Here is a 12,726-nt window from a genome sequence, read left to right on the forward strand (position 1 = left end):
AGCTCTCTAGCCAAGGTTGAGCCTTGAGGCAGGCATTCAACTACACAGGGCGACGAAAACTTCATGCATTTCCAAGATCCCTCCGGTCGACTGCAACAAACAGCTCTCGTCAGTCAGGTAAGCTATACATTATGAGTACAACACATTCGCTTTGTTTATTATTATATTGTGCTACTGCACTTTAGAAATGAGATCATTGTGTGTCGGTCAAATGTTTAGCAGTGCTATAGTATGGCTCCAGTCTTGACAGCTGTCAGAGCAGCAGGACGGAGCTGAGCTAGCCGGGGCTGCTAACTAGGCTAGACGGCCGTGAACTTTCCACAAACTTCTTCAACATTGCCAAAAAAGCGTCTTAAACACAAGACATTGAAGACGAATGTTTCATAACAACCAAGACACCTATTAATCAATTGTTATTTTTAGCAAACAAGATTTGTAATGGCCGAATAAATGTAAAAATTAGTCATTTCTCTTCACTTCCGAAACAAATCGGCTTGATATCTGCACTGATATCTGGGATATGTAGTTTAAGTGTAATGTTTTTCATAATCATCTCTTGTGACTAGTAAAGTGGCTGCAGTTAGTTACTAAACTGAAATGATATCTAACATTTCCTCTGTAAATTGTTTTCAATTCGACGTCCGTTAAAAGTCAGCAGTCTCTTCTCTGCTCGTCAACAACAGCCTTGGGCAACTCAAACAAGTGATCCGATGTACATGTTTTTCTCATCATGCACTTTTTATGAAACTTTATACATGACATAATTTGATCCGCTTCAACCATGTTTGTTTGTATTTCATAACTGCTACAATCAAAGCAGACTGACTAAACAAGGCCACTGAAACCCCTGGAACTACAAATCCCATGTTCTGACCCTAGAACTACAAATCCCATGTTCTGACCCTCAAAGTTTCCCGTACGGTAGCGCAGTTCTTGCAGGCTCCCGCGCAGGCGCACAAGGGGCATTGGATATCAAGTTGGCAAAACAGCGGGTGATAAAATGGTAGGTAAGACCAAAATGATAAACATAAACTTAGGAATAAACCCCTGGGACGAAGTGTAAAGCTGGAAACATGTTTGGGGTACGCCGTGGGGACTTGCGGAAATCGGGAAACGGGGTGTCCTCTGTCAGTGTCGCATTGCCAGTGTGTCGTTCACTGTTGCAATTTATGAGGGAAATGGAAGGTCAGTTGTTGGTATTTTGAGAGCGGACGCCCGCACTTGCGGCACGTACCTTTCCCTTTTTGGTATGTCGCCTATGCGTTGGGGCAGAGCACAGGGGGGCTGTCCAGAATTACACCCAGCTTTGGGAACTGGGTCGCGGCGAGAGACTGCGCTCTCAGTGCGCTTCCAGCTATCGGGCGGGTCAGGTCTGCAAGACGATGCAATTCTCACGATAGCCATCTCGGACACCGAGCCACTCTTGTGATTTGATGGGACTCCGCTGTGTACCAGCCCTGCTGTTGTTTACATGAACACACGTTTGTTTTTCACCGTGCGCCAACGTGAGATGCCTGCTGTGTGTGATGGTTCTTTCACAGAGCGAGTGTTGCCCGTTAGTTGCGGCATGTTCGCATCCTGGTCCTTCTCGTTTTGACAGCTGTCAACATAATAACAACTAACAACACCCATTTCAGATTGGTTGTGCGCTGCACCACCTTGCCATCATTCACATACATTTACAGTGTTTTTGGACGTGCATGGTGTGCAGCAAGTTTACAGTAAAAACATGAAATGCCTCCAACTTTCCTTAGTTTGTCGCCTGAAAGACTTAGACCATCCTGTCTAACAATGCTGATTTCAAGCAAATGATGTAGATTGGTTTGTGGAAGGCACATGCACAAATGTAAATGTCTCAACCACATGTGTGTGTCTTGCAGCATAAGCTGAAGTCGTCGCAGAAGGACAAGGTTCGCCAGTTCATGTCCTTCACGCAGGCTGGGGAGAGGACAGCTGTGTATTGCCTCACGCAGAATGACTGGAAACTAGAGGTGGCCACCGACAACTACTTCCAGAACCCAGACCTCTACTACAAAGAATCCATGAAAACCTCGGTGGACCGCAAGAAGCTGGAGCAGCTCTACAACCGATACAAAGGCAAGAGGGGCTTTATACCTGGCTACAAGTGGATATAGGGGGGTACTGTGTAGTCTTAAGGGCTCTGCACACAGCGTGCGATTTCTGTTGCGCATCAACGTTCCATTTTGAAGTTTGAATGGAAGTCTATGAGAACATCGCATTTACCCACACACGGCCCCGATTTTAATCGCACGGCGAACATTCGATTCCATTCATTTTGAATGGGACAAAGCACACGGCGTGCGAGTTTTGTCGCACTGCTTTGTCCCATTCAAAATGAATGGAATCGAATGTTCGCCGTGCGATTAAAATCGGGGCCGTGTGTGGGTAAATGCGATGTTCTCATAGACTTCCATTCAAACTTCAAAATGGAACGTTGATGCGCAACAGAAATCGCACGCTGTGTGCAGAGCCCTTTAAGCCCTCTGCACACAGCGTGCGATTTCTGTTGCGCGTCAACGTTCCATTTTGAAGTTTGAATGGAAGTCTATGAGAACATCGCATTTACCCGCACACGGCCCCGATTTTAATCGCACGGCGAACATTCGATTCCATTCATTTGACAGTGCGACAAAACTCGCACGCCGTGTGCTTTGTCCCATTCAAAATGAATGGAATCGAATGTTCGCCGTGCGATTAAAATCGGGGCCGTGTGCGGGTAAATGCGATGTTCTCATAGACTTCCATTCAAACTTCAAAATGGAACGTTGACGCCCAACAGAAATCGCACGCTGTGTGCAGAGCCCTTTAAGGGCTCTGCACACAGCGTGCGATTTCTGTTGCGCATCAACGTTCCATTTTGAAGTTTGAATGGAAGTCTATGAGAACATCGCATTTACCCACACACGGCCCCGATTTTAATCGCACGGCGAACATTCGATTCCATTCATTTTGAATGGGACAAAGCAGTGCGACAAAACTCGCACGCTGTGTGCTTTGTCCCATTCAAAATGAATGGAATCGAATGTTCGCCGTGCGATTAAAATCGGGGCCGTGTGTGGGTAAATGCGATGTTCTCATAGACTTCCATTCAAATTTCAAAATGGAACGTTGATGCGCAACAGAAATCGCACGCTGTGTGCAGAGCCCTTTACTGTGTGTTAATAAAATTCAAAATTCAAAACGTAATAAAATAAACATTTAATGAGAGAGACGTGTGTGTGTGTGTCAATGTCAGCTCTGTGTATATGTATTTATCTCTGATTTGATGTATCCTCCCTGCAGATCCCCAGGATGAGAATAAGATTGGCATCGATGGGATCCAGCAGTTCTGTGATGACCTCACTCTGGACCCGGCCAGTATGAGTGTTCTGGTAGTGGCCTGGAAGTTCCGGGCCGCCACGCAGTGCGAGTTCAGCAGGAAGGAATTCCTGGACGGCATGGCGGATCTAGGGTGAGCTCAGATTTAAATTATACTGCAAATTATTTCTGGCTGTATTTGGTTGTATCGAGAATGCTTCTGTGATTAAATGTAAAAGATACTAGGCATGTAGATATAAGTGAATGTTTTTAGGGGGGTGGGGATGCTTCTGCGACAACTTAAACCTATGTGTGTGTGTGTGTGTGTGTGTGTGTGTGTGTTTTTTAATCTCTCCTCACACCCTCTCCTATCTCCCCTCCAGCTGTGACAGCCCTGAGAAGCTCAAGGCTCTTCTCCCCAGACTAGAACAGGAGCTCAAAGACACGGGAAAGTTCAAAGACTTTTACCAGTTCACCTTCAACTTTGCCAAAAACCCCGGCCAGAAGGGCTTAGGTAAGTCAGAGAAGGAGACGGACGGAGGGAGGGAGAGGAGAGAGAGAGATAGATAGGTTTACCCTGATTCAAACTGGGTCCCTGTGGGAGGTGGTGTGATGTGGTAATTATGCATTGGGAAAGACAATTCCATTACTTCTTATAAACTTTTAGTCATGTATACAGCACATTTTCTGTCAAATTAACTTAGGTTGAAGACTTAGGTTCCCTGACAGTGTTGAATAGAGGGTTTGGTTAATATTGCAAGCAGATGGAGAGGTTTAGGTAAAGCACACTAGTCCAGACCTGTGAGGGAGCTGTGTTAGCCAGCCACACCTCACCCTGGTGTGGTTTTCTTAACCTGAGTGTTGAATTCCTCTGGGAGCATATTGGTAGCCAACTGTGGTAGTCTACTGTACTAATGGGGCTTTTCCACTACGGTGCTGACCCGGTGCCGACCCGGGTCAGCCCGCTTTGGTCTGCTTCTTTTCCCCTTTTCCATTAGTCGTCCCAGGTCGGTTCGGTCCCAGGTCGGCGCGCTTCTTTAGCTCCACATCGACCCCAGGGTCTACAATTTCATATCCGGGTCTCTTATGGTGCTTTTCCACCAGGGTCCCAGGTTAGTGCAGTACGCATCAGGTCGAGGTCAGGTCGGGTCACTTTTGATCTGTTCTGGTTTTCCATTATACACAAACCGACCCGGACTAGTAGGAGGAGTAGACGATAGTAGGCGGAGTTACGCGTCACACGCAGCCTGGCAAAAAGCTTCCAGGTGTACACAGCAACAGCAGTGATTTTTTTGGAGAGAAAGAGAAAGAGAAAGAGAGAGAGGAAGCTATGTACACATAATAAAGTCATGTTTTTTGAACCCTTAAAACCACTGCCTTCACTTGTCTGCTTTATGAACTGTAGGATCATCATCGGGAAACGCCGATAAGACGCGAATCTACCTGCATTTGACTCATGAGTGAACTGCGAAAATGGCAGACAAACACGGTGCCGTTTGCGGGTTAATAACTTCGGGTTACCGGGGGTTAGGATAACAATTCAAACGTGTCCGGAAAGAGGAGAAACCAGGGAATCCAAAAGTTTTTGAATGGAGTCGATCCTCCACTCCTATCACCGTGGACACAGCGCGGAGCGAATTCCCTGTTAAAACCGGCATTTGACTCATGAGTGAACGGCGAACTCCCGGTTCATCGAGTTTACGCTTAAAAGCATAACTTCTCGGGGTGTCAGCGCGGTGGTTAAGGGCTCAAAATGACCGTAGACAGATGGTGAAGTTAGCAAAGGAGTATTGTAACACCTCCACAGCCGGTGTTATTCACGGACAAAGCCGGTGCATAATAGCGATTTTTGTGTTGTGCTTGTTGTAAATAAAAGTTATATGATTCATTGAAATGACATTAAACTAAGATAATACGATGGTCAGCATAATTTTCCGAATCTTTATTAATAAGCTATTACAGAAAATGTAGTGACATTTTCCTAGAGTGAGTGTGGTATTTCAAGATGGCGGTTAGTGAAGAAATAATATGGGATGGGACATGGGATGACGATTTTCCATTGACCAATCAACGGTGTGCAGCGTCACACGTCACACGCAGCCTGGCAAAGAGACCCGGATATGACATTTTAAGACCCTGCTCCGATGTGGAGCTAAAGAAGCGAGCTGACCTGGGACTGAAGCGACCTGGAACGACGAATGGAAAAGGGGAACGAAGCGGGCTGACCTGGGTCAGCACCAGGTCTGCACCGTAGTGGAAGAGCGGCTATAGCCAGGCTGCGTGTGACGCTGCACACCGTTGATTGGTCAATGGAAAATCGTCATCCCATCGTCCATATATTTCTTCACTAACCGCCATCTTGAAATACCACATTCACTTTCGGAAAATGTCACTACAGTTTCTGTAATAGCTTATTAATAAAGATTAGGAAAATTATGCTGACCATCGTATTATCTTAGTTTAATGTCATTTCAATGAATCATATAACTTTTATTTACAACAAGCACAACACAAAAATCGCTATTATGCACCGTCTTTGCCCGTGAATAACACCGGCTGTGGAGGTGGTACAAACACAATACTCCTTTGCTAACTTCACCATCTGTCTACGGTCATTTTGAGCCCTTAACCACCGCGCTGACACCCCGAGAAGTTATGCTTTTAACCGTAAACTCGATGAACCGGGAGTTCACCCGGCCGCTGCTGCTCGCAGCACCGCTTGTCCAGTTGACAGCGGGGGCAGAGAATATTTCTACCCCGGAATTCCGTTCAAATGCCCGCGTCAGTCAGCCTTTTCCGTAGAAATACATCGCTCCGTTATATATCTAACGTTACATGTTTTAAGGCTGATCTGTGCATGATAGTGCTGCATTATGTTGATCTATTTATATCGATCTATAAACGCGGAGATTGGAGCCCCGCACCAGCAGGACAGCGCTGCACTCGTATCTATCAGCCTGTCTGTATAATGATGTCATTGAATGCCGATGCTGTGGTACTGTGCTGATGAACCATTCGCTGACTGTCTTAATAAATCAAGTACAGAGATTCCAACCCGTGTTGAACATTCTATTTCCTTGTCAAATCGTGTATGCTGTCATTGCTGTGCACCTAATCTATGAGATGACAACGCATTTAAGATCACAATCCTCAATAGATTGATTCCATCGTTTTACCGACAAGAAGATTCTACAATCTATCAGCCTTTCCGTAGAAATACATCGCTCCCTGTATAACGATATATATCTAACGTTACATGTTTTAAGGCTGATCTGTGCATGATGATTGGTGCTGCATTTTGACATAATTCTTATCGCATTTCCCCGTTGTGTTGTGCTGCCGTTCAGTAGTCCAGCGCTTCATCATCCCCCTTCACCCCTTTCCATCCGTGGCGTCATTTTATCAATGAACGTGGTATTATACATATTACATATTTGTTGTTATTTATGGAAGTGTCCGGTTGCTGGAGGAACCAGGACGCCGGCTACACTGCACAGTTTAGCCCGAAATATATAGAGAGAGTGCTGTACCGCGCCAGCTGGTGCAACTCCCGTTGACGGCACACAATGATGCTACAGTTCATAAAGCAGACAAGTGAAGGCAGTGGTTTTAAGGGTTCAAAAACATGACTTTATTATGTGTAGAACAACATATGTGCAGAACAAAATCCAATAGAAATGATTCAAACATGCAGACAATCAGGCAGTAGCCGTCTCCTGAACATAACAATGACGCTACAGTGAGCTAAAGTAGTAGCCATCTCCTTACGATAGCCCACAGTAGTTTCTTTCTCTTTTCAGCATTCCTCTTTCGAGTATCCTTCCTTCTGTCTTCGCTCTTCTGTCTTCTCTCTTTTCTCTCCAAAAAACCACGGTTAATAATATACCACATGCCGAGGGAAAGGCATAGGATAGCTGCAAGCATAGGATAGCTCCATGTTGCTGTTGTTATGTCTCGTGACGGTGAAAATATACGTCACCACCATGGCGCGCTGTTATGACGCGTAACTCCGCCTACTATCGTCTACTCCTCCTACTAGTCCGGGTCGGTTTGTATATAATGGAAAACCAGAACAGATCAAAAGTGACCCGACCTGACCTCAAACCGATCCGAACTGCACTAACCCGGGCTGCTGATGGAAAAGCACCATAAGACATCAGGGGAGGCTGGTGGAGGTAGAAATTGGAGATACCAGTGATACCATTCCTCATTCCATTCCATGCATTATAATGAGCCTGTCTTCTGATTTCTACCTCCACCAGAAATAAAGCATAGCGTATGTTTTTCCCAAATACTTTTCAAATGTTCAAATATGTAATTTGCCCAGGTTTGTCACCTGCCCCAAACCCCCAGGATGCATCTCAAACCCTAACCGTTGCTCTAGATTGGTACCACTGGTCCATTAACCCCACCAAGAGAACTGAAAGTTGGGTTGTGGGGAGGTGGTCGGGTGTGAGGAGTGAGGTTTACTGATGGATCATAGACAGATCACATCTGAACAGGGACAAGGGGGGAATTCCCTGGATAGGAATTATGGTTTGTTCCTGCTGGGCTGGTGTGTTGCCATGGCAACCGGAGTGTCATTTGTCCTTGTGTTTGGGTGACCCAGCTCTTTGACTGGAACACAGTAGGCCATTGTCCAAACCCATCTGAGACCGAGCTTGCCTTTCACTGTTATGCCACCCTTTCTTTCTTTCTTTCTTCCTTTCATGTAAAATGTCAAATGTTTCTGTCTCTTTCATACACACACCAATTCAACTTTAAGGATAACTGATGTCACCTGGCATATAAAAACCTACCAGAATGCTTGAATGCACAAATATATCAATGGTGCCATATCTGTGGATGATGACTTGTGCATGATTCTCTGGAAATGTACAATGTAGGACAAATATGAATATGATGAGACTTCACGTCCGTATGATCAAATCTCTCTCTTTCTTTCTCAGACCTAGAGATGGCTGTGGCCTACTGGAACCTGGTTCTAACGGGCCGCTTCAAGTTCCTTGACCTCTGGAACAGGTTTCTACTGGTGAGTGTGGTGGATCCAAACCGACCCAGGCAGATGTGGGAGCTCAACGTACAGTTTGGTATTGTTGGTGTATTCATAGAAGATAGACACCACAGAAATAACATGTAAAACCCTTACAATTCCAGGGTTCGACAGTAACGCTGTTTTACTTGCCCGGAGCAAGTAAAACATTCGCCGGGTTTGTTTGCGCGAGCCCGACGACGCTGCTAGATCCCGGATATTTTTACCTGTGTGCAGGAAGAACAACAGACAGCGCAGGCGAGAGACTAGACTAGATGATTGTGAGTGAAGATATTATCAAAGCGTACGGGTGATCGACAGGCGCGTACAAACAAACCCGGCGAATGTTTTACTTGCTCCGGGCAAGTAAAACAGCGTTACTGTCTAACCCTGAATTCTGTGACAGACCCCATATTGATTCTGTACATATCACACATAAACTACACATTTTCATCAGGCATTGAATTATTTGCGATGGTATCCTTCCTGTCATGGTCTGTCCCGTTGAGAGGCTTTTAATTGGTATTGATGACTGATCAACTCACTGTCGTCCTGCTCTCATCTTTTATTAAGGAGCATCATAAGCGATCGATTCCCAAAGACACGTGGAACCTTCTCCTGGACTTTGGCAACATGATCGCAGACGACATGTCTAACTACGATGAGGAAGGTGAGCTATGGAACATTCAGATCCAACACTTTTGGACCTGTGGAACCCATGCTGCATTCAAATGCTTCTCGGAAACAGGACACTCAGAAATGTCCCACTAGGATATTAGTGTTACCATCTCTGAATCAGAAAGAGTGTGTCTACTGGGGTGCTCCCCGGGAGGTTGACGTCGGAAGTGTTTTGAGTTTCAGAGAAGCACGTGAACGCACCATTATACCCATAAGCACGTCCAGTGGACCTCCTGTCGGTCCACTACAACACACTTCCTACCATGTGATCTTCTCTCTCCACAGGGGCGTGGCCTGTCCTCATAGACGACTTTGTGGAGTTCGCCCGGCCAATCGTAACAGGGGGCAAGCGTAAAACCATATAGGCTCCGCCCAGCTCCCGGCAGGGCGGAGAGGATTTTTTGACTGAGAGGATTTTTATACACAAGAGCCAAAAAGAGACTACAAAACAGACTGTCTGAGCTTGTGAGACTGCGCTGCCTAACGGGTCAGAGAATGAGGCAGGGGAGCTATTTAGACAGCCAATCGGGAAAACAACAGGAAGGAATTTATTTTTCTTTTCTTTGTTTTGCGGAGTTGTTGCTTCATGCGGACTGTCAGCAGGGGGCGTTGTGGAGCGGAGGGTGCTCTGCTTCCCGGGCCGCTGCACGGAGTGGAAAGGTACTTCCCAGCATCCCACACCAGCAACCATCAGTGGGTGTGGCTCTAGAACTGGTGCTGTGACTCCACCCCCTACCTGCGGCCCCCCCCCCTTCCCTCCCTCCCTGCCTCGCCTCCCTCCATCCTAATGTATGACCCGGGGACGGAAAACAGCAAGAGAGGGAAGCAGAGTTTGCTTTCTGCAGACGCAGACGGGGGGGATACAGTGGGACGTCCCCTCTTTGGTTGCCAACGGTGGAATGAAATAGGATGTTAGATTCTGCATGTTTTTGTAATTGAGCATCAAGCAGCGTGGAAGAAAAAAATTATCCATTATCATCGAGCGGTGTGTGTGCGTGTGGCTCTCCTCCAATCACATCGAGAGCAGCGTGGTGGCCATCCAATGTTGTCGTCATCGTCATCAAAAGTGTAAAGTTCTGCTTCAACGTCATTCTAACGTGTAAAGTTACTGATTCAGTTTTGTTGTGAAACTTTCTGTGAAGTCCAGAGCCATCATCCACTCTCATTGAGCAGTGAGTGTAAATTATACAGATCCACTTTCGTACTCAGATAGAATTGGACGGAGCAGCATGCTTTTGAGCTCACCACCAGCAGAAACACTATTGTTACAGTTGTAATATACTGTATCTATTGGACTATGTATTATAGATATATAGAGCTTTAGAAATGAATATATAATATAAAAAAAAGACAATGACATTTATAATCATCAGAGAAAATAATTTGAAATGCGTATGAGGTCCTCAGTTTTATAACACCTCTGCGTGTCTTTTCTTCATTTCTTTTGTTTGTTTGTTTTGTTTGGGGTGTAACATGTTCATCGCCAGAGACCGGCTCCTTGACTGTTTGTTTGGTGTTTCAAACCATATCCAGGTCTTTTTCTGTTGTTCTTGCCAACTTCACACACTGCACTGATCGACACTTTTTACTTTACTTTAAAGAGAGGTGGGGTATTTTGTTTTCCAAGCAGAAATGCACAGCAAACACAACATGTTTATAGGTATTCAGTTTACAGCGTCATGGTTTAGAGTTGAAACCTACACTTTTATTTTCACAAGCATTTGCACCCCAGCTATTTGTTCTTAAGACTTAAAGATCTGTTTTTAAGCTGTTGGAGTTTTATTTGTTTTGTTTTATTTTGTGAGTCATGGACGTTTAGTGTCCTAGCTGTGTGTGAAGGCTATGATGTGGAATGGGACTGTTTTATTAGACCAGACTGAGACGCCACCGCTACTGCTCTCAAATAAGGAACACACATGCTTGGAACACCTCAATATACGTGAAAAGAAGTTGATCCCTGTCATGCTAACATATGTAACAGCGGCACTCAGGTAAAGTACAGTACTTCTCTCCGTTTCAGTTTCACTGTTCAACTGACATCAGTTACAGTGTTGCTGTGTCAACGGTCTCATGCTCTTTGTTGTCCTGAGACAGTGAGTGAATGAGTGACTCTGTTTTCTTGACTTCACTGATATCACTCTGACATTAAACAGCTTGTCTGACTGGTCCATCTGCATTTCAGCAACTGCTCTAATAGGTCTCTTGATCTTCAGGGGACAGCCCCAGGGCTTGTTCCAGGTTGACTACTGTACGTTGCGACTACTTTTTCGCCTGACAAGTCTCCCAAAACCTGGATAGGTGTTATAATAACACATGCTAACCGCATCGTACGATATAGCAATCTGACTTCGGGCTGTGCAGTCGATGAAGTAGCACGCAAGCGTTGGTTGCTGCGCACTTGGCTAGTCGACCCTGGATGTGCCCTCAGTGTTGCGCTGTCTATCACGTAGCAGTTCTCTGTTTAACTGTCAGAATCATAGAGTCATATCGTTAGAGGGAGCATGGGCTTAAAAGATAATAGCAGGTGCCTTCTCTAGGGAAATACAGTAACTATGGTCAGAAGAGAGAGAGAGAGAGAGAGAGAAGGGGACTCTTATCTTGCTCCCTGTGGTACTATGTGCTGAGAGGTGTCCAATGTGTTGACTGTGTGTTAGTCATAATCAGCTCATGAAATCAGTATTATTTCCACTGTTATACAGAAACTATTGAAAAAGCATTTGTCAGATTTCTGCTATGGAGACATACAGTACATGACGTTTTGTTTTTATTCTGGCAAACAAAGGTCGTCAATAAAGCATGTTGTTTTTAACAAAGTAGAACGATTTTGTGTCCATTTATTTCTAATACTGGAGATGATAACCGAAATAATGAGTGAGAGTTAATATAATATTATTAAAACATTGCGACTACAGTCCATGGCCAAATCTGAAAAGTATTGTCTTGATTCCTCACGTCCTCTCTCCTCACCTTCTCTAAAAACATTGGAGTTAAGTTCTCCCACCTCTGCTGGCCGACTGGCACCACCATCACAACTTTTCACAGTCCTGGCACCCTGCTGATGGAACGAGCTTCCCACTGCTGTCAGAACTGCAGAGTCACTCCCTATCTTCCGCCGTAGACTGAAGACCCATCTCTTCAGACTACACCTTAACTGTCCCTCCTGAAACCTCTCCGTCCCCTCTACCCCCCTGTAGAGTTTCTCTACTGTAAACAGTAATTCCAAAAAATCTTCCTTCTAGCATTTTGACTGCCAATAGTCTCTGGCCAGAACATCGATTACTTTTCTTGCGATGACTGATGGATAGATGATTCACTTAGACAAATGTATTTGTTGTAAGTCGCTTGGATAAAGGCGTCTGCTAAATGTCGAAAATAAAAGCGGTCTAAGGCTCCTCCTCCAGGAAGGGTTTTAGGAAGTAGGCAACGAGAGAGGAAGTGAGGAATCAAGGAAACACTTTGGAGATTCACCCTATCTATCTGTCCATGGCGGTGTGGAAACGTGAATATAGCAGCAGTGGACACCTATCAGGTTGCATTCCTCCCATACCCCTTCATCAATACAAGCTCTTCACTGCCCTGCTCTGTTCTCTGCTCTTCTCTGCTTTTCTTTTCTCTGCTCTGCTCTTCTCTCCTCTGCTCGGCTTTGGGAACAGGCAACACAGCAGGGGTGAGGATGAGATGGGGGTGGGCGGGGGGGG

The 12,726-nt window shown here is 45.5% G+C and overlaps 1 protein-coding gene across 1 annotated transcript; it reads left to right on the forward strand.

The window, feature by feature from the left end:
• Positions 1–54: 54 nt before the first annotated feature.
• Positions 55–11,804, forward strand: dcun1d2b (DCN1, defective in cullin neddylation 1, domain containing 2b). The gene is made up of 7 exons (XM_080530574.1): positions 55–117; positions 1,881–2,097; positions 3,304–3,472; positions 3,702–3,832; positions 8,268–8,350; positions 8,924–9,020; positions 9,314–11,804. Exons 1-7 carry the CDS (start codon positions 64–66, stop codon positions 9,391–9,393), a joined length of 831 nt encoding a protein of 276 aa, XP_080386700.1. The 5' UTR covers positions 55–63; the 3' UTR covers positions 9,394–11,804.
• The last annotated feature ends 922 nt before the right edge of the window (positions 11,805–12,726 follow it).

This window comes from Nansenia antarctica (genome assembly GCF_963989245.1).
Source record: "Nansenia antarctica genome assembly, chromosome: 1".
Classification (NCBI taxonomy): Eukaryota; Metazoa; Chordata; class Actinopteri; order Argentiniformes; family Microstomatidae; genus Nansenia; species Nansenia antarctica.

Excerpts from the sequence above, each read along its gene's own strand:
- dcun1d2b (XM_080530574.1), top strand. The coding sequence starts at position 64 with ATGCATTTCCAAGATCCCTCCGGTCGACTGCAACAAACAGCTCTCGTC. Across the intron at positions 3,833-8,267 it reads CCCCGGCCAGAAGGGCTTAG|ACCTAGAGATGGCTGTGGCC; the intron begins GTAAGTCAGAGA and ends TTTCTTTCTCAG. Across the intron at positions 8,351-8,923 it reads TCTGGAACAGGTTTCTACTG|GAGCATCATAAGCGATCGAT; the intron begins GTGAGTGTGGTG and ends TCTTTTATTAAG.